The sequence below is a fragment of the Pleurodeles waltl genome, chromosome 3_1 (genome assembly GCF_031143425.1).
Source record: "Pleurodeles waltl isolate 20211129_DDA chromosome 3_1, aPleWal1.hap1.20221129, whole genome shotgun sequence".
Classification (NCBI taxonomy): domain Eukaryota; kingdom Metazoa; phylum Chordata; class Amphibia; order Caudata; family Salamandridae; genus Pleurodeles; species Pleurodeles waltl.
In genome coordinates, this window is record NC_090440.1 from 1,346,802,064 (window position 1) to 1,346,824,257 (window position 22,194).

The 22,194-nt window shown below is 48.0% G+C and overlaps 1 protein-coding gene across 5 annotated transcripts in view; it reads right to left on the reverse strand.

Annotated features, from left to right (window-relative positions):
- SLC37A4 (solute carrier family 37 member 4) overlaps nucleotides 1-22,194 on the reverse strand; it is a 151,991-nt gene that overhangs the window by 99,308 nt on the left and 30,489 nt on the right. For all 5 annotated transcript variants that reach the window (XM_069224802.1, XM_069224801.1, XM_069224804.1 and 2 more), the window contains one exon: nucleotides 448-921. In XM_069224802.1, coding sequence (XP_069080903.1) covers nucleotides 448-598 — 151 coding nt within the window. In that variant the 5' untranslated portion in view covers nucleotides 599-921. The remainder of the gene's footprint in view (nucleotides 1-447; nucleotides 922-22,194) is intronic.

Sequence of the window (22,194 nt, forward strand, 5' to 3'; positions counted from 1 at the left end):
CACCTTCACAAGACACAGCGCACTCCTGTAAACTCAGGTAAGTTACTAGGGCATTGCACCTGCTATGCAGCCAGTAGGACAGGGAAAGACATGAGATACTGCGAGTGCAAGCAGGGTCGCCCTTGGGGGTCAGTCACCAGGAACAGCAGGCTGCTGTAGGTAGAAAGAGTACAGGGTTCAGTACTGTTGAAGAACAAGGTACAGCTGACTCCCTTGTGTACAGGGGCAGCGGGCATACACAACTGTGGGTACAGACTGCGTCGCGGTGTACTGTGGGTACTTGCACAGGGTAAATCAGGTTCCTGTGGGAACAGACACGGACTACTGCAAGCTTGTGTGAATATAGATAGGTAGGTACAGTGAAACAGGAAAGGGATTATGTAGGCTCATAGAGGCACAGGGGAGCAGGCACATGTGCAGCTCTGGGTACACAGGCACGGGACTCACCCAGGTCATCCTTATCAAGGCTGATCTCCTCCATGACGGACGGCATGACGAAGGAGAAGGTCTTTCGGTTGAAGTAATACAGAGTGTAACCCACAAACATGGCGGTGAATATTACCGTACGGTAATACCCGTACCCGTGCGCCGCTGCCATGGCTGAGCCCGGTGAGATATGCTGATGTGTGGGTTTCGAAACGCTCGTCGACTTAATCCGCGATCTGTAAGAAACAGCTTCAATCCCCTCAGGAATAGGACATTATTTTTGAAAAATATAAAGTTCTCATAAGTCCGTCCAATAAATACCACAAATTGTATGTGCAAGGGGAGGCGAGGGCAAAGGCGATTTCCACTTCAGAGGTGCACTTTTCGCAGCACTAGTTGGACTCTCTCGTTCTCTGCTCTGCGGCTCCAGGTAGCGCCAACCTCCGGCAATCATTAACCTCGAGCGGCCCGGCCCTCACCTTACGACCCTTCACCCTGAGAAGAGAAGAGGACGCCGTGAACAAACATGTTTATGATCAGCAGAGGCTTGTGTGCAGGGATAGTGGGGTGCATGAAGATAAAGAGTGCCCATTTCAGAACAATGTGTGGAGGACCCCGTGAATACATCTAGGCCATGACCCATGTCCCAAAACTAATGGTACATATGCTTTGCTACAACCATGGTGTGAGCATCAGTGGTGCTGGAACAATGGTAAGGGGGTACATCACTAAAGTCATAGTTAATGTGAAAAAATAAGTGTTTCATGAAGAACAAGTATAACAAATGAGCCGCAACCAATCAGGAGACTGGTAAATATGTCGTATATCGCGAGTTGTGTTTTTTTGAAGTACACTTTTGCAAATATTTTAGCCACTGTCCTTAACAGACAGCACTTTTGCACATTTTCCACTGGAATGGCCACAAAATTTGTAGACATGCAATTTTACTCATTAAACTATGCATAACACTAATGATAACGTGGCAATCAGTTTTCAGCAAATTTTACCATTTGCACATCTTCAAGTAAAGTGCCTTGATTTGTTTTGATCCTATTGAAATCCTCCATTCTGTTATATTACAGAATTATTTAAAAAAATGTGCTTCACTTATTAACTGCTGATACATTTTTAAATACCTATACAGTTCATTTACATTATACAAATAGTTTAAATTTTGTTGTATTAGGGAAAAAACGGACAACCTACAGCCGTTTCTTTCATAGTCCCTGTACCCCAGCAGGATTGTCGATACTTCACTTTACAAACTTCTCTCACTTTGAAGAGAAAGAAAACTCAAAGTTCCACATTAAAAAAATAAGCAGAAATTTGTCAGAATACATATTCGGGTACTTGAACTCTGTCTCTGAAAAAAACGGCAAACGTGAGAAGAAGATAAAAACAACATTTAAAGTCAACTTTATCACCATTCACCATCTGAATGCCAGCATGGTTATTTTGGGGTTGCTGCCTCACTGCTACTTCCAGTGCCTATGGTGAGCACTGGGGAGGGGAGCAAAGTATGAATGATATCATGCTGCCCTTCAGCTAAACCCCCAGGGACTTGCCATCACTGAAGAGCCACACGGCTTCGGACCCGTTTTGGTTGAAAGGTTTTCGGTCTAAGGAGTGAAAGGGGGTGGGGGAAATCGCCTCTAGGGTAATTGGTGGTTAGCAACAGAGTTCCACACATTAAGTGGGGATTTAGACATTTGCTTTTCCCAATAACATTACAAGTTGATTATAATTCCACCACATTTCTCACATTTTTACAATCTTAGGAAACAGGATATGAAATGTTTTGCCCAGAATCACACACTTTATAGTCAAATGGCAGAGCCGGGATTATAACCCATGCCCTCAGGCTGCAAACTCGACAGGTTGGTTAAACCCTAGGTCCTGCCGTTTACATGCGAACGTGACCACGTGTCAGACATAAATTCCTCCAGCCACGCATTATTAATCCATTGAGCCATGAGACCCACCAAGCCAGTCACACTGCGTATGTGCTCCAGACATTCTCACATTATGCCCCAGTGACATCCCCGACCCGTGTTCCCCACACTATGTTTATGTGACCCCATTCGATTCGCACTGCATGCATATAAAACCCGTCCTGAGTTCCTCCCATTGTCTGCCCCCGAGCCTCCAATGTCTGCACAATATGCCTGTACTCCAACGCTCCTCACACAGTCTCCGTGTGCGGCCCCCGCGTGCCTCGCGCTCCTCACAGAGCCCGCCCCGGTGCCCTCACCCTGCTCGGGTAAGTGGAAGTAAGATCCCCAAGCAAAGGCTACGCGCACAACCAGAGACATCGTAGCACCTGAAACAGAACACCTTTGTCACACCCTCACACCGACCCCACGAAACTGCCCTACCTGCCCCCCTGTGCTCTGACCCTCCTGCTCCTGCTGGCGAGACACACTAGGCGTGCTGCCTGCGCTGCACCCGGGGGCTCGCACATGTAACTGGAGCTTCACGTCCCGCAGTCAGAGATCGCGGGGAGCGAGGCCTCGGGGACTAAATATACCGCAGAGCTGGGCTGACCTCGGCCGGTAGGACCCACCCCAAATACCACTAGTCATGCCCCGACCTGCCTGCTAGTCCACCAGGCCTGGCCCACTGTAGTCCTCAGGTAGTTTACCTCCAAGTTTTCTATCTGCGTATTCTCGCCGCTTGTCTGTGCGTTTTACACAACGTGTGTCCCCGAGTCCTGGCTGGGGACGGCCATTAATCTTTAGATCTAGGTGGTCGAGGCGGGCCCACCTCAACGTCTATTCGCGAATTTCTGGCCAGCATGCCCGAGTCCTTGCTGATCCCTGCCGGTGTCCCCGCGAATCCTCTGACACCAGCATGCATGTTGGTGAGTCCTGACCTACAGTGTTAGACTACTCACCCGGCCCAGGACGTCTGTTTACAGGTCCTAATTCAGTGTTTGCCGGCGCTAACTCGGCATGCTTGTTAAAAAGTGCTCGCTCAGAGTGTCAGCTTACAGGTCCCCCACCCACCCTGTCACCCAACGTGTTCACCCTCGCACGCTTGTCTGGAGTCCTGGCCCATCTTTTTTTTTGCGGTTTTTATATAGAGCAAACTCGGTACTGGAGCGCTTTACATGAGCACCCGTTACGTCACATAAGTACATATTCCGCAAGTCACTTGCTAGGGTATTCTCGAGTCCTCATCCGGTACAGCCACAATTGCTCACCCAGCTTGTCCGTCAGATCTCGGCCAGAATGTTTCTCCCTATATTTGTGACACCTTCAAAGCAGCTCTGGTTTCTGCAACAAGTACCTCAGCCCACTGGGACGTAACCTAGGCCCCCGCGCAGCCTGGAAGGGGGCTCACCCTTCGGGGAGCACCCACTCCTTCAGTGGGCTCCATTCAACCCAAGGCTGATGAAGGTATGAGCTATGGAAGACCCCCAGTGTCCCCTTACCACGTTATGCACGTGGGGGTGGGTGGGGGGTGCGGGGGGGGGGGTTCTTTTGGGTTAGCCATTGGCAGCCTTTTGTGGATCAGGTACGCTTACCGGGCGCCTAGAAACCACTTCAGCGGACACGGTCTTCCCCGAGTAGGTGCATGCTCCATGGGGCGCGTGCTTGGACTGTGGCAGAGCACGCACAGCACTGCTAGGCCTTGGGTCTCCAACCTTTTCAGTAACAGAAGCTACTTATGTTCAAAGACAATCACCCCGAGTTACTAACAGTGGCGGTTGGGTTTATTTGAAAGTGGTGGGCGTAAAAGTTTGGGATGAGTGACCTCTGGCGAATGAGCATAGCGTGCAAGCTGGACTGTCATAAAGCGGGGGTTGAGGGTTCTCCCCTGAGAACACTTTGTAAAAAAAAAGTAGGCAAATGGTGCATTTTTAAGCACATTTGCGAGAGCAAGAAGGTTAATAAGGCATTTGTGAAAGTGTAGTTATGACATCAATGAAGAGATTTAATATGATGATGTGGGTAGCTGCTTATTCAGTATAACCACAGAACTTCGTAAATCAATGCATTCGCCCCCATGGAAGAGTTCGAATCTAATCCTGCAAGCTGAGGGGTTTCAGCCCCGTCTCTGCAATGATTCTCCCTGAGGAAAAGGGGTATAACCTGTGTAATTTGGAACATGGCTTACACAACTAAACTACATTTCGGTCATTTCAATAATTTGCCCCCGACCAGTATTTTGATTTCTGTCTGAGATTTCAGTTATTGCATCCAGATATATAACCCTGCATCTGACATACATTTTAAACACTTAGGACTTTATGCTTTGTCAATGGTTGTTGTTAGGATAAATGAGAAACAATGATTTTGTTGTAAACAATATTCAAAATGCTCCAATTCTGAAATTCTGAGACCGTAAAATAAACAGTACTGAGGCCTGGTGAAAGGGTAGCGGTCTGCAGGGTGTCTCAATCATGTCAGTTACGCTCACTCTACATTAGACACAGGCACCTTTTTTCTCAACATCTTGTCCAGATGCATCATGTTGCATCATGATGCATATGTTCATCAGCGCCAGGCTTTCACTCACAACCCCCATACCAGCAGCAACAGTGTAGCTGCGAATCACAATAGCAAATGGAATAAGTGACCATTGCTCTGTTTGTTCTGCAGAGTGGCCAAGGATTGGATGGCCAAGTATTCTGAACATCTTTTTGACCCACTAACAAGCACTGTGGGAACTTTGCACTGTCCTCAGTCTTTGCTTAAGAGCTCTCAATGGTGGTACTTCAAATGATCAATGCATCTTATCAAATCATACACACATCGTCCTCTTTTTCCCCAAAGGTTTTTTCTCTCAGAAGGTAATACAAAATAATTAAGCAGGAAATTCTGTTGGCCCTGCTGTAACATTTGGCAGTGAGGGCTCGTGCTCTAGTCTAGATGATGCCACAGCTCCCATGTGCAAACTGCAAAGACTCACATCACAACAAATGAGGCCTGATCTCTCGTTTGTCTATGAGTAATATATTTATTATCACTGCGCCCTACGAATAAGTACGAAGGGCTAGCACTGGTGGTGGGCAGTGACTGTGCGAGAAGGCCAGGAAGGGAGGCACTCACAGTAAGACATATAAACTAAATGATGCGCGCATCACACCCTTTACCTGTGTATTCTGCATGAGAAAAGAAAACTAGGCGCCTCAAGGGCACTGTGACACTACATCAGAACACGACCACCATACTGGCCAAAGCCAGTACCGAGAAGCATACTTCCACAACCTGGTGCCTGCCATGAGGGAGCCGGGAGCTGTGCGCGACAAACAGCGCTAAGTCGCATAGTTCCACAACCTGGTGCATTGGCCGCATATTGGGTCAGGAGGGCAGTGTGGCACGATAAATCAAATCAAATCAAATCATTAACATTTATAAAGCGCGCTACTCACCCGTGCGGGTCTCAAGGCGCTAGGGGGGAAAGGGGGGGTTATCGCTGCTCGAACAGCCAAGTCTTTAGGAGTCTCCGGAAAGCGGAGTGGTCCTGGGTGGTCCTGAGGCTGGTGGGGAGGGAGTTCCAGGTCTTGGCCGCCAGGAAGGAGAAAGATCTCCCACCCGCCGTGGAGCGGCGGGTGCGAGGGACGGCAGCAAGTGCGAGGCCAGCGGAGCGGAGGGGGCGGGTGGGGACGTAGAAGCTGAGGCGTCTGTTGAGGTATTCCGGTCCCTTGTTGTGGAGGGCTTTGTGTGCGTGGGTGAGAAGACGGAAGGTGATCCTTTTGCTGACTGGGAGCCAAAAGCTTTGCGTGTCAATGTATTCGCAATGTGTATGTGTGTCACTGTATATATGGTTGCGAGTATGCATAGTATCCCTAGGCCTGGTGCCAGCCTTCGTTACAGACCAGTTGGTTCCTAGTGTAGACGACAAATAGTAGCGCCAAGACACAAGATGGAATAGTTGAAACAAAACTAGCTGTTTGTGCCGGTTTGTCGGATCAAACGTGGCCTTCTCTGTCCATGTGGTCCATGCCATAGCGTGTAGGGTGTTTGCAACACACGCTGTCTTTTTTCAGCTTGCGTTATTCGTGTGTGGCCTGCTGGCAGCCTTCAAAGTGGAACATCAGTTTCGGTGCTGGGCAAACAGTGCTAGGCACACGCCTAAGTACCCAGAACAAATGAGGAGACGAGAACAGGACATGCTTATGAGTTTATGTCATCATTGATACTCTGGTTGCGAATGTCAATGTGCATTGTGAGCAGAGGCCTGCTGCCAGCCCTCTGTGTGCCTAGATAGTGCCAGGGTCACGCCTGACCACGGCAAATAACGGGCAAGGAAGGAGCCCATGTTTGTGCGACGGTGTCCGTGGCTTTTTCCAGAGACAGACAAACGCGTGGCTGCGCGGTCGTTGCTTTGATGTCTGAGTTCGATGTGCCTCCGAAGAACCCAATCACACCTCGGGCCTCTTGCAGGGCAGTGTATCATGCTTCACACACTTCACAATGGCCAGCGGCAACAGGCAGACTCCAGAGAGACAGGCAAATGCGTGGCCGTGGCTGTCGTGGCCGTGGCTGTCATCGCCTGGGTGTCGGATATGCCTCAGAAGAGCCCAGTCACAGAGGTTCGAGGTGTGACTCACACCTCGAACCTCTGCAAGGGCAGTGCATCATGCTTGAGGTTATCTGACACACACTGCCTAGTGGCCAGCAGCAGTATGACAGCCAGACTCCAGAGGCAGGCAAATGTGTTTTGCCGCAAGGAGACGGAGCAGCCACAGCCCATGTGTAAGAATCTGATAGGCAGCCCTGACCCAAAGGTTGACAAGTAATGGGAGATTTAAAAACATGTGTTGCTAATTTAATTGGCACTGGCCGATGCATTTCATTCTTCCATAACTTGTATACTGCCCTTTATCAGGTGCAAACAAACAGTCTGAGAGCTGAATTTCATGTTGGCACAGTGATCACGCTTACATCACAAGATGTGCTGGCGGCAGATTTGAGATTTATTTAGCACATTTTGATAACAGTCACAGACTCAGTGCGGTGTTATTTTATTTCTTCCTCAGCAGCGGCATCATAAACAAAACAACAGGCATCCCAGATTTAGTCCTCTGCTGAACTGTGTATCTGGAGGGACCGATGCAGATCACGTCACATTGCCACTGCCCACTTTGCAAAAGGTGCAGGCAAGGCAACTAGTGCAACTTTCTTATCTGCTGCATTCATCCATGATCAGAGCACTCAGATCTCATCCCCCACTAGTATCCAGGCTCCCTGTTCTCGCTTCCCTCCGAACACTGGCTCGCTGTGGGTGTCACCGATTACAGCTCAACTTACTCAAGATGTACAATTGCTTTCCCTTAACAGAGTTCACATTTCTTTTTGTTTTGTACGGGTACAAAGTATTGCTGACTGGGTGTAAGAGAACGGAATAGCATGCTAAGGTTTATCTCTCATAAAAGCTTGAGCCTGAGTGGGTTATTAAAGGCTGGCCCTGGTCTGACTCAGAGACAGCGAGAACACTCCTCGTTAGGTACGTCCTTCCCCCGGCCACGCATGCACCGAACATGTAACCACCAGCTGTGAGCTCGGCCCTCAGTCCTGTGACTCATGAGCCTATCTAGGCTCTGTTCACTTGCTATTTATGTTAGGATAACAGCATGAGAGCAGAGTTAGGATTGGCTCGGTCAGGCGCTGCCAACGCTCCAAAGAAGACTTGTGGGCTTTGGCAGCAATCCTCCAGACTCCCTATGTTATGTAGGTAGGCGAGGGTTCAAGTGCGCATGTCGGGCTGGTCGGAGCAAGGCACCCATCCAACCCAACATGCGCTCTTCACACCAAGGACCTTCAGCACCCTGGCCTGTCAATCACTCTTAAGCAAGCTCCCAGTTCCAGCCCCTCACTCTTGTGTAACGCAAACTTTGACCAGGCCATTCCGTGCACTGTGGCTAAAAAAACAAAATGGAAAGCAGTAACTTAATTAAACATTTAAAATGTGGCAAACAAACAGGGGGGACGACGTTCCCCCACCCAATCAAGAATCCACCACTGGCTACTAATATAATTAGTTGTAATAGTGACCACATCAGATAAGATTACAATAGTAGCTATAACAACAGTAATATAAAAAAAAAGTCTTAGTCAATTTGGAATTCAACTAATGGCTAATACATAACAACCATAGCTTCAATACCTCTGGCACCAAGGTACTAATATTAGTAAAAGTTTGCCGTAGTGCTACATAATTTATTTAGTCGAATATCAGTTGTAATGTATTTTGGTCGTTAAGCCATTTTTCTGAAAGCTTTAGCTTATGAGTTCTGAACTCATTTACATCTCAAATACACATTCTCAATTTTCGAAGCACATAATAATTCAAAAAAGCAAAAGCTTTTACTTGGGCTGCACAATGAAGAGCTACTTGCTGGTAGATGGAGAGTTACTGGTAGGTCACAAGCTACTAGTTGGAGAAGCCTGTGCTAAGTAGACCTGTACCTCTGGCTCTGCACCAAGGCACAGGATGAAATGTGTCAGTCCTTGCTTAGCTTAAGAGATTCACGTTCTGTACTCGCCAAACAAGTCGTCTGCCCCGTAGGTGATTCCTTCACAGCCTTACACGAAAACGCTTCACAGCCCTGTTATTCAGCAGGTCTCCACCCCTTGCAGGAGGCCAGGTATCTCAGCCCAAAGTTCGGCACCCTCGCTAGACAGGTAACAGCCCCTGGAGCTCAGCCCCCAGGAGCAGGATAGAGGGCAGGAGGAATCTGGGAGTCAGCCAGTGGTGGGTGTAGAAAGCGTGTCATGGGACCCAATGCAATGGAAAGGTCCCCTTACACCAGTTTGGTAGGAAAACAAAGACATAACTGAGAACCAGTGGGTCCCAATGCCATTGTGGCTGCTGCACTATTGATGGCTACTACCTTGGCCAACGCCATGTCCATTATTGTCTTACCAAGCCATCAGCCCTTGGGCCTAAGGATAGGAGTGGTCTATACATAGTCCTTGGAAGAGGATGTGGCGTAAATACCAGAGCTGCTGACTCTGGAGATGGATAACCAGTTCGAGTCTTGGCATCGGCTCAATATCGTGTGATTCTGGGCAAATCAATTAGAGCCATACAGTATGTACGAACACTTTTTCCCATAGACACAGAATGGGGAAAAACCTTTGCTACATCTGGCCCTTAATCTCATAGTGCCTATAAAAAATTGAATGTGTCCTTGTGTCATGAAACTGGTGATCATGTAAAGCTCCAATACCTTTGGGGTAGAGTTTGCACTATGTAAAACTGTTAACAAAAACAGGTATGCAGATTGTAGGAAGCTGGCCCTCTATGTAGTATGCAAAGTTGGCACACTGTGCAGGGGTCCAGGCAACCACACATTGGTTTAGAGGGGTAAAACCTAGATCACCTAATGCTCTAATTTTTATGGCAGCTTGGTCAAGCAATAAGGCCAACCGTGGAGAAGTGCACAGCATGTGTTGTACTCACAGCATCACTCTTGCAAATCACACACTCAAAGGAATAACTCAAGACCAATTTATAAAAACACTTCAGGTTTTTATATTAATTTTAAGACCAAGATCACAGAGTTGGGTATCGAGATATGATACCCAAGTATCATAAGAAGTTTAATGAAAATAGTCTTTTTATTCGTAATTACTCATCATGGGAATTCATGGGGGATAACCTTTAAAAAATACATATAAAATCACACAGTTAGTTAACTAAGTTCTTCTTTTGCAAGTTGGTCGAGGTCGTCGGTGGGCACTAGTTTGGCATCCGGTTCGGGAGATAGCGGATGGTCAGTGAAGTGACCCTCACTGGCTGGTTGCTTTCTTGTAGTTTTAGAGTGGTACCTCCACTCTGGAGGGTGTTCTGACGATTTGCGATGCCTGGAGATACTCTTGGGTTTTTGTAGAGATGCCCAGCAGCTCCTCAGCGGTGACTGTCAGGTCCTGGGTGCAGCTTGCAGGGTTTGGCGCCTTTTCTTTGGTGCAGCAGGTCCACAGTTCTTGTGCTTCTGATCTTTTTGGTGCTGGTCTTCTTTTGTCTGTCGAATCTGATTTCCTGGTTTTGGGATGCCCACTAAATACTGTATTTAGTGGCGTTTTAGAGGGAGCCAGGTAGTGACCCATGGGTCATCTACCATAGGGTGGCTACTCCCACTAGGTGACCACATCACGTGGGGGAGGGGTCACTTCCCTGTTCCTGATTGGCTATTTTCCTTTCATCCAAGATGGAGGAAAATTAAATGGAGTGTACACCTCGCAGGCAACACCTTAGGGGTGGTGCATGCCAGATGAGGCCACTCCTCCTACCCTTTGTGTATTTTCCTGCCGTTGCTTCCGCCAAAAGTGGGGTTTTGCAAAGGGGGCAGCCAAATTCTGCTAGAAGCAGGCCTGGGGGTTGAGTTTCAAGGCTTTAAGCCTTTGAAGCTCACCGCCAGGGCAGGTCACATTACTAAGGAAGGGGGTGATAGCACCTCCACCCAGGAAGGGCTGTGTTTGGCAACACAGAGAGAAGTTCCTCTCACCTCAAGGTTATAGATTGGTTCTATTCAGTCTGCCACCACCAGACATCCAATCAGTTACTATGCCAGCGTAGTTAGCTTTCGCAGGGGGCACCTCTAAGGTGACCCCTGGGTACATTTAGTAATAAATCCAATACTGGCACCAGTTCAGATTTATCATTCTGAGTTGGTTGATACCAAATGACTCAGGGCTCAGAGTGGCCATCATATTGATGTGAAACTCGTGTTGACCAGTGTTCAGCACATGTATTAAAACAGCTGCTCTGTCTACTCACTATGCCCAAGGTTTTGCAAGGACACATTGGGGGAATAGTGCTCATGCATCTATGCCCTTACATTCAGTATGGTGCATCCTGCCTTAGGGCTGGAAGGCCTGCCACAGGGGACCCATATTATAAGCAGTATGTAGTGGGCAGGGCACACAGGTAGTGTGCCATGTCGAGTTTGCAATTCAGGTTCACATCAGGGCACTCAGCCTGCAATGGCAGTGCTGGGTGCACTTGAATGCATGACCTTATAGGGTGGCACAATCAGTATTGCTGCCCTCATGGGCCTACCATTAATACCGCCTGCCCTGGGCACCTAAGTGCCATTTACTAGGGACTTATGGTGGCAGCTAAATGTGTCTTCAATTGTGCCAATGTATCACAAAAGTTTTAGGGAAACTGCTCTGCCCCAGGGAACCTGGTTAGCAGGGGTCCTGGGCACTACCATTTCTAGGCTACATCATACATCAGGCAAATATTGGGGCTAATCATGTTAAAAAGAGACATTTTCTCACACTACCCACCAAACTAAAGAGGATGAGACTACCCTTTCCCTAGTAAGTTTTCATCATCTAAGTGGAAGAACATGGAGAGTTCATTTGCATTGGCATGGGAAGTCCCAGGTCTGAATTCCACTTGAAAGTTCATCCACTGTAGAAAAATGGACCACCTAAGCAGTTTGGGTTTTTCATCCATTCATCTGTTGTAGCCATCTGAGAGGCCTGTGGCCAGTCTGAACTATGAAGTGAGAGCCAAACAGGTATATGGCCTCAGCTTCTTCAGGGGCCAAAGCACAGCAAAGGCTTCCCTCTCTATGGCATTCCAATTTTGTTCCCTAGGGAATAGTTTTTTGCTTATAAAAGCAAATGGCTGCCCATCATCTTTTTCTGGGAAGGGACCACTCCTATCCCCATTTCAGAAGCAGCTATCTGGACTATGAATTGACTGGAGTAGTCTGGTGCGTGTAGGACTGGAACAGAACACATAGCATTCTTCAGAGTGTGAAAGGCCTTTAGACAACTCACTTTCCAGTTAACCTTTTTGGGCATTTTCTTGGAGATTAGTTCTGTGTGAGGGGCAACTATAGTACCATAATCATTCATACATCTCCAACAGTACCCAGTCAAGCAATGCCCTGCCCTTTGTCTGGGTTGTGAGAGCTTTCTAAGCAAGAATGGTCTGGATCTTGGGTTGGAGAATTGCACATGGTCTCCACCAACCAGGTGGCCCAATTAAACAACTTTCCCCTTCCCCATCTGACACTTACTGGCCTTGATAGTGAGGCCTGCCTTGTGTAGAGCCTCAAGGACCTTCCCTATGTGGATCAGGTGATCCTGCCAGGCGGAACTATAGACAACTATGTCATCCAGATAAGCTGCACTAAAAGATTCCAGTCCAGCAAGGACTTGGTTCACCAACCTCTGGAAGGTGGCAGGTGCATTCTTTAGTCCAAAGGGCATAACAGTGAACTGATAATGCCTGCTAGGAGTAGAAAATACTGACCTCTCTTTTGCTCCTGGGGTCAGACCTATCTGCCAGTACCAAGATGAATAACAAAGATACTCAGATATTTGGCTGCCCCTAGTCTGTCTATGAGCTGATCAGCTCTGGGAATTGGGCGTGCACCAGTTTTTGTCACAGAGTTGAGGCCCCTGTAATCCACACAAATCTTTATTTCCCTTTTCCCTCCTTTGGAGTGAGATTTGGAGAATAAAACCTAATGGGCTAGCCCATGGGCTCTCAGAGGGATCAATGACACTCAGATGCAGCATCTTCTTAACCTCTGCTTGAATACTATCTATGACATGGTCTGACTTCTATAAATTTTGTTTTTGACAGGCAAGCTGTCACCAGTGTTTACACCATGGGTACGCCAGTTTGTTTTTCCAGGGGTCAGAGAGAATAACTCAGCATACTGGTTGAGGACATGCCTGCAATCAGTTTGCTGTTGGTCTGTGAGGGTGTCTGACAATGCCACTCCATCCACAGAACCATATTGTTGGTTGCTGGAGAGGAGATCAAGGAGAGGCTCACTCTCACTCTCCTGTACCTCATCTGTAACAATGAGCACGAATACATCAGCTGTGTCATAGAAGGGTATTATGCGGTTAACATGTATAATTCTTTTAGGGTTTTTTTCAACTGCATAGGTCAACTAAGTGACCTCCCCTTTTCTTTCAAGAATGGGATAGGGCCCAGACCATTTGTCTTGGTGGGCCCTTGGAGCAACAGACTCCAACACCCAAACTTTCTGCCCTGGTTGGAACTCAACAATACCAGCTTTCTGGTCATACCAGAGCTTTTTCAGCTCCTGGCAAGCCTGTAGATTTTTGCTGGCTTTCTCCATGTACTCAACAATCCTTGAACATAGGCCAAGCACATAGTCCATAATGTGTTGCTAGGGATATTTGCGAGGCTTCTCCCAGCCTTCCCTAACAAGACTTAGTGGTCTCCTAACAGGGTGCCCAAACAAAAGTTCAAATGGGGAGAAACCTACTCCCTTTTGTGGCACTTCCCTGTAGGCAAACAGCAGGCAAAGAAGCAGTACATCCCATCGTCTTCTGAGATTTTCAGGGAGTCACCAATCATGCTTTTAGGGTCTGGTTAAATCTTTCAACCAGCCCATTTGTTTGGGGATGGTATGGAGTGGTGAATTTATAAGTCACACCACATTCCTTTAAAATGTTTTAAGTATGCAGACATGACGTTTGAACCCCTGTCTGATACTACCTCTTTAGGGAACCCTACCCCGGTGAAAATACCCAACAGGGCTTTTGCAACTGCAGGAGCATTAATGGTCCTAAGGTGTCGCATACAATCTCATTATCCTAATGAGACTACTGGATTTGGGAGGCAGAATCACTTGCACTGTGGGAGACTGAGTCTGAACCAACTACAGGTGACACCTGTCAGCCTAATCTGGGTTTTGCTCTGGCTAACTAGCAGTGCCTCATCTCCACCCAAGAGCAGGGATGATTGGGCAACCGGGCGCATGACAGAAATGACTCCTCAGGGGAATCGTGGTCACTCGGATCTCATCCGGTTCTCTCAATTACATTAGTCTCACATATGCAAGGACGATCAGAGGCAGAGTAGAGTTCAATAAAGTTTTATTGAAGTAACTGCATCTTAGATAAGGCATGTATTGCAATAACTAGGACAATGAAGCACAATAGGCTTAAAATTGTGACAAGGAGAGTAAAACAGAAAAATAACGCTACCATGTTACTGCGGTTGTTAAAAATAGTTCCCATCTAGGCTATGTTAGAGCACACCATGTTAAGCTCTAATTCTGCCCTTCAGGTTCCTCTGGGGAGACATCATCTCTCATACCTGAGCAAGAGGCCTGTAGTCTACATAAGCAGCTGCAGCGAAGCACTCAGCGATCAGCATACAGTCGTGGTCATATGGCTGGAATCTTTCTCTAATGTACATATGAGTGTGTATGTTTCTGTGAATATTAGAGACAAAGCGTACCACTTTAGCAAGCAACCTATCTTGCTGCAGCCTTGAGAAAAGCACAGAGTGAAAGAAATGCCTTGTTTAAGAAGTCAGTGCTGGCCTAGGCAAAGAACAGCTAGATAGAGAAAATAAAACAAGACCACAAATGTGGCTATTGTTAAAATAATATAATGAAGCTGCATAAAATATGTCTAGGTTAAAGTGCACAGTGGCAGGCCTAGTTTGCTAAAATAACGTGTATGAAGCTATAACTAAAATGGCTACACAACAAAGGGGTATTCCCTGCAGGATATCTAGTAGCATGATCCACTACCACTAGTATGTTTCTGTGTCCTGAAGCTGTTTGAGGGTCAAGGGGGCCTACAATGTCAACGCCTACCCTTTCAAAGGGTACCCCAACCACAGGTAGTGGCATTAAAGGGGGCTTTAAGTTTCCACCTGCTTTGCATTCGCATGGCAGGTAGTGCAGGACTGGTAAAAAGCCTTCACTTTTTGGGACATTCCTGGCTAATAAAAGTGGTTAACTAACCTACTCAAATTCTTAGTGTGGCACAGATGCCCAGCTAGGGGAATGTCATGGGCTAATGTGAGGAGATATTCTCTGAACTGCTGGGGCACTACCACCCTCCTGGTTGCGCCAGGCTTGATGTTCTGTGACCTCAGTGTACAGGAGCTTCTCCTCCTAATAAACCCTGTGGGTACCACTGACATTTCCCAACTCTTCCTGTGCAGCTTGCTGCCTCAGGCCTTCAAGAGTGGGGCAGGTTCTCTGCCCCTGGCACAGATCTTCCTTGGTGGGTCCCCCTGGGCCCAAGAGCTCTGGGTGGTAAGGCCCAAGCTCTGCAGGCTCAGTTCTCTCCAAGAAAGAGGACTCCTCTTCCTGGGACGAGGGGTCCTGATCTGGGATCTGTTCTGAAGCTGGTCACCCACTCTTCTTGCCTTTTCTCTAGGTAGGCTGGTCCATTATTCCAAGATCCAGCTCTCCTTTTTCTCTCTGAATTTTCTCTATGCCTTAGTCTTGACAAAGGCCCATTCTGGGATCCCAAGCATGACTGCATGGGTCTTCAGTTCTACATCAGCCCAGGGTGAATGTTCCAGGTAATTTCCAAGCAGGCAATCTACTGGGATGGATGGAGACAAAAACACTTCTTTTTGTCCTAGTACCCCCTCCCCACAATCAAAGGTTACCATAGCCATGGGATGGAACTTTGTCTCATTGGGAGCATTAGTGACAGGATAAGACTTCCCTACCAGGTACTGATTTGAGTGGACCAAGGGCCAGATGTATGAAAGGATTTTATCCATTCTGTGTCTATGGGAAAATGTGTTAATACATATGGCCCCAAGTGCTGAGTTACCATGACAACACTAGCTCCTGTGTCCCTCAGTGCTTCCACTTTCTCCCCACTAACCAAAGGGTGCTGTCTGTATTTCTGCATATTACCTGTCCAGACAGCACTACAGGATAATTCTACCCCATCCTCAGTGACTAATGTTGCCTCTGTGGGGTCACTGACATGGTTAGGCCACTGATCCCGCTGGAGACTGGCAACTGCACTTACTGCAGGTTGACTAGAGGAATTCCTTTTGTTTTTACAGCTAGAGTCTTCAGTTTGGTGCCCTTTAGTGTTGAAGTCATGGCACCAAGCCTTGTTGGGATCAAAGTGTCTTCCTCTGCACCCACCCTAGACTGGGAGGAGTCTCTGGGCCCTCCCTCCTGTGCAGGTATTTGGGGGCCTTGAGAAGACCCTTTGTGGCCTCTTTCTTTTGGTCTCCCCAACCAGCAGTAGTCTTGGTTACCCCGGTTTTGAGCCAATGGTTTGCCTTCCTCTCCAATTCTTGAGGGGGAAGTGGACCCAAGTCCACCAGATGTTGATGTAGCCTATCATTGAAACAATTACTTAGCAGATGCTCTTTCATGATTAGGTTATACAGCCCATCATAATCTTGAATCTTGTTCCCAACTAACCAACCACCCATTATATTTCCTGAATAGTCCACAAAATCTACCGAAGTTTGGTTTTGGGTTTTTCGAGCCTCCCTGAACTTTATACAATACCCTTCAGTTATAAAACCAAATCCTTCAATCAGGGTACCCTTTATGAGGTCATATAATTTAGAATCTGCCTCATTCAGTGTCAGGAGCCTATCCCTGCACCTTCCTGAAAATAAATCCCACAACAGTGTGCCCCAATGCATTTTATCTATTTCCCACCCAATGCAGGCTCTTCAAAAAGCAGAAAACCATTTGACTATATCATCCCTGTTAGAAATGGGGTGTCCAGTTGGCAGTCAGTTTGCACCCTGTCCAAGTAGGGACCCTCACTCTAGTCAGGATAAGGGAGATACCCGCTTAGATAACCCCTGCTCACCCCCTTGGTAGCTTGGCACGAGCAGTCAGGTTTATCTCAGAAGCAATGTGTAAAGCATTTGCACATAACACACAGTAATAAGTGAAAACACTACAAAAGGACACCACACCAGTTTTAGAAAAATAGCCAATATTTATCTATATAAAACAAGACCAAATACGATAAAAATCCAACATACAGCAATAAAAATATGAATGCTGCAAGATGTAGTTAAAAATACAGTTCCTTGAAGTCGATAACTCCACCTGGGGCTATCATGGCGTCGTGAACAACAAAACCAAAAGTTCAGGCTGGCCTCCGCATCGCTGGCCAGCTGCGGTGTCAGGAAGACCCACAAACAGTACCTTGGATTCGCAGAGCGTCGTGACCCTCGCGGTGAGCTCCGGAGAGTGGCGTCGGTTCCGGAGTCGGTGCAGGAGTCGTCAGGCCCTTGAAGTCACGCACCTAGGGGATCGAACTCCGGGCTGATGAAATCAGGTGCGCTTGCAGGGATGGTGTCGGGGCTACGGTGTGAAGCAGGACAATGCGACGTGCGGTGCCCACAGGTCACGGTGCAGGCAACAGCTCGGTGACGGCATCCAGCGGCATCGGTGAGACCAGGGCTGCAGTGTGAAGCGGGGCGGTGCAACGTGCGGTATCCACAGTTCATGGTGCAGGCAGCAGCGGCGTCATTGCGGAAGCGCTGTCATCGGTAGGCCCAAGCCAGCGGTGCGGGATGAGGCGGTGCTTCGTGACCCTCACGAGCGGTGTCCACAGGCCACGGTGCAGGCAAGGATGCCTGGTGACGACCCTGGAGCTGATGGTGCTGGCGTCGGTGGACCGGGGCTGCAGCACGGGACGGGACAGTGCTTCGTGCTCCTCACGAGTGGTGTCCACAGGCCACGGTGCATGCAGCGGCGCCGGAGTCCGCAGGAGCGACGTCGTCGGGGATGCCCAGGCTGCGGTGTGAGCAGGTGACGCCGGAGTGCAGGGCCCTCAGGTCGCAGTGCGAGCAGCGGCTCTGTGAAGTCGTCTGATGATGGCGTCGGTGAGACCAGGGTCGCGGTGCGAAGCAGGGCAATGCGACTCCGTGCGGCGTCGGCAGGTCACGGTGCAGGCCAGTGGCGTCGTTGGCGACGTCGCAGTGGTTTCTCCTCTTGAACAGCACAAAACACACAGTTCCTAGTGCTGCAGGTCGAGGAAAGTGAAGTCTTTGGTGTCCCTGAGACTTCCAACAGGAGACAAGCTCTACTCAAAGCCCTTGGAGAATTTTCTCAAGCAGGACACACAGCACAATTCACCCTTTGCACTCTTTTCAGGCAGAAGCAGCAACTGCAGGCCAGTCCAGCAAAGCAAAGCAACACCGCAAAGGCACAGTACTCCTCCTTCAGCTCTTCTCCTGGGCAGAGGTTCCTCTTGATTCCAGAAAGCTTCTAAAAGTCTGGGGTTTTGGGTCTGCTTCTTATACCCAGTTCTGCCTTTGAAGTTTGCAAACTTCAAAGCAAAGTCTCAAGTGTTTGCAAGATCCTTCCTTGTCCAGACCAGGCCCCAGACACTCACCAGGGGGTCGGAGACGGCATTGTGTGAGGGCAGGCACAGTCCTTTCAGGTGTGAGTGACCACTCCTCCCCTCACCTCCCCTCCAGCACAGATGGCTAATCAAGATATGCAGGCTACACCCCAGCCCCCTTTGTGTCACTGTCTAGAGGAGAGGTGTGAACAGCCCAACTGTCAAACTGACCCAGACAGGGAATCCACAAACAGGCAGAGTCACAGAATGGATTAAGCAAGAAAATGCCTACTTTCTAAAAGTGGCATTTTCAAACGCACAATCTTAAAATAAACTTTACTAAAAGATGTATTTTTAAATTGTGAGCTCAGAGACCCCAAACTCCACATGTCCATCCGCTCCCAAAGGGAATCTACACTTTAATCAGATTTAAAGGTAGCCCCCATGTTAACCTATGAGAGGGACAGGCCTTGCAACAGTAAAAAACGAATTTAGCAATATTTGACTGTCAGGACTTATAAAACACATTACTATATGTCCTACCTTAACCATACACTGCACCCTGCCCTGGGGGCTACCTAGGGCCTACCTTAGGGGTGTCTTACATGTAAGAAAAGGGAAGGTTTAGGCCTGTCAAGTGGGTACACTTGCCAAGTCGAAGTTACAGTCAAAACTGCACACACAGACACTGCAGTGGCAGGTCTGAGACATGATTATAGAGCTACTTATGTGGGTGGCACAACCAGTGCTGCAGGCCCACTAGTAGCATTTGATTTATAGGCCCTGGGCACCTCTAGTGCACTTTACTAGGGACTTACAAGTAACTCAAATATGCCAATTATGGATAAACCAGTCCACAGTACAATTTATATGGGGAGCACTTGCACTTTAGCACTGATTAGCAGTGGTGAAGTGCGCAGAGACAGTAAACCAGCAAAAACAGAGTCCAAAACCAGGAGGTCAGAAAGCAAAAAGACAGGGGAGACACGCCAAAAAGCTGCCAGGTCTAACAATCCCCTTCAGTGAAGGGAGGGACAACTCCTTTTGGGAGTTTGATGTTGAAGGATTTCTCATTCAAAACTTGTATGCTGCCACCAGAGATGGGTCCTGGGCCAAACTCTTTTCTGTTTCTCTATTTCCAAAAGCTGGCTCTCTAAAGTGAGTCTCTTGGTCAGCCTGGCAATGTCCAGGTCTGCTTCTGTGGGTGCACTGGTGCTGGAGTGAGAGGAGCTACCCTCGCCTCCATTGTCCACAGCTTAATCATCCACCACAGATGTATCATCATCATCATCATCATCATCATCTACCTAATCTATGGTATTCTCTTTTTCATGCTGGGCCACGAGAAACCTAAGTTTCTCTGCAGCGGGGCTTATCCCAGTATGAATTTGACACAGCTTGCAGAGTCTCCTTAATTGGTCATAGCTATACAACTCATAAGGATGCAGGTTGAGGTCCTGGTACTATGTCTCTGCATCAGTCATTTTTATTTTACTAAAGTTGGGACCTTTTTAAGAATTTAGAATCCCCTTTCTAAATAGGCCAAATAAATTAAGGACTTTAAAAGTTTTTTGCTGATGTTGTAGGGACTTAACCAGAGCCCTAGTAATTATTTAAAAAAATTGAAAAAAAAGGTTTAGCCAATTGAAAATCAAAAACAGTTAAGCTAAAGGCAAAATGGAGAGTTATTTGTGTACTTACAAAATTAACAGAGTGGTATCAGCAAATGCAAAGCCTTTATCCAACTACTGCTGCCAAATGTAGGCGGCTGGCCCTCTATGTAGTGTGCAAAGCTAAGCACACTGTGTAGGGGTCCAGTCAACCACCTGTTGGTTTATAGGGGTAAAAACTAGATCATCTAATGCTCTAATTTTTATGGAAGCTTGGTTGAGTAGTTAGGCCAATCTTGGGAGAAGTGCAAAGCATGTGTTGTACTCACAGCATCAATTTTGCAACTCACACACTCAAAGGAATAACTTTAAACCAATTTATAAAAATATTTTAAGTTTTTATTTGAATTTTAAGACCAAGATCATCAGAATTGATTAAGTACTTTTCGGGATATGAATGTTGTGAAGTTTAATGAAAATAGTATTTTTATGCATAATTACGCATCATAGGAATTAATGGAGAATCATCTTTAAAAATACATTTGAAATCGCACAGTTGGTTTACCACGTTCTTCTTTTTCAGGTTGGTCAACAATGTCAGTGGGCACACTGTGCCAGCTGGAGAAGTCCGGGGGCTCTTGGTTACTACAGGAGCAGTGGGAGAAGGTCTCTGGAGCTGGCGCAGGGCCACTGTGAGGGACCACTTGGAAAAGCACTGCACAGGTACGTTTAAAGATGGTTCCTTGGGGTCTTTTTTGTGTGTCGAGGTCGCAAGGGGTGGGGGACCGTTAGGGCACAGCAGGTTCTTCGGTGCAGGGCACGGGGCAGCCAGGTGCAGAGCGAATCGGTGAGCCAGGAGCTGCACGCAAGGATGCCCACAGGAGCATGAGGTAAAATGGTTCAACGGTCGTTTGCAGGACAACAGGAGCACTCTAGTGGTAGGTCCGTGGTGTTCCAAAAGTCCCTCGACTAGGACTTCCTCCAGGTGCTTTTGCAGCCCCAGGCAGGCTGTTTTTCTGGATCTCCGTCAGCTGACCAATACCCAGGGTATTGGCACGGTTTGGTAGCTGGAGGGAGCAGTGCCAAACTTGGCACACTGGCAGGTTTTGTCCTCGCGGGTGTTGGTGTGTAGTTTGGTCCAGCTGCGGCGTCCGGTTCGGGAATTAGAGGCTGGTCAGTGAAGTGACCCTCACTGGCTTGTTGGTTTCTTGCAGTTTTAGAGTGGTACCCCCACTCTGGAAGGAGTTCTCCAGCAATTTGCAAAGCCTGGAGGTCCTCTGGGGTTTTAGTAGAGTTGTCCAGCAGCTCCTCAGCGGCGACTGTGGGTTCTTTGGTGCACCAGGTCCATAGTTCTCATGCTTCAGATCTTCTTGGTGCTGGTCTTCTTTTGTCCGTCGAATCTGATATCCTGGATTTGGGATGCCCACTAAATACTGTATTTAGTGAGCATTTTAGGGTGAACCTGGTAGTGACCAATGGGTCATCTACCATAGGGTGGCTACACCCACTAGGTGAAGACTCCCTGTGGGGAGGGGTCAGTTCCCTAAAACTGATTGGCTACATTCCTTCCATCCAAGATGGAATAAAAAGAAATGGAGTGTCCACCTTGCAGGCAACACCTTAAGGGTGGTGCATGCCAGGTGGGGCCACTCCTCCTACCCTTTGTGTATTTTCCCGCCATTGCGCTCGCCAAAAGTGTGGGTTTGCAACAGAGGCGGCCATCTGCTGCTAGCAGCAGGCCTGGGGGTCGAGTTTCAAAGGCAGTAAGCCCTTTGAAGCTCACTGCCAGGGCAGTGCACATTCCTGAGGGAGGGGGTGTTAGCACCCCCACCCAGGAAGGGCTTTGTTCTCCAACCCAGAGAGAAGTTCCTCTCACCCCTAAGGTTGTGGATGTCTGGCAGTGGTAGGCTGGATAGAACCAGTCAGCAACCATGCCAGGGTAACTAGCTTACGCAGGGGACACCTCTAAGGTGACGCCTGGGTATATTTAGTCATAAATCCAATACTGGCACCAGTTTGGATTTATCAATCTGAGTTGTTTGATACAAAACAACCCTGGGCTCAGGTTGGCCATCATGCAGCTGTGAAACTCTTGTTGACCAGTGTCCAGCACA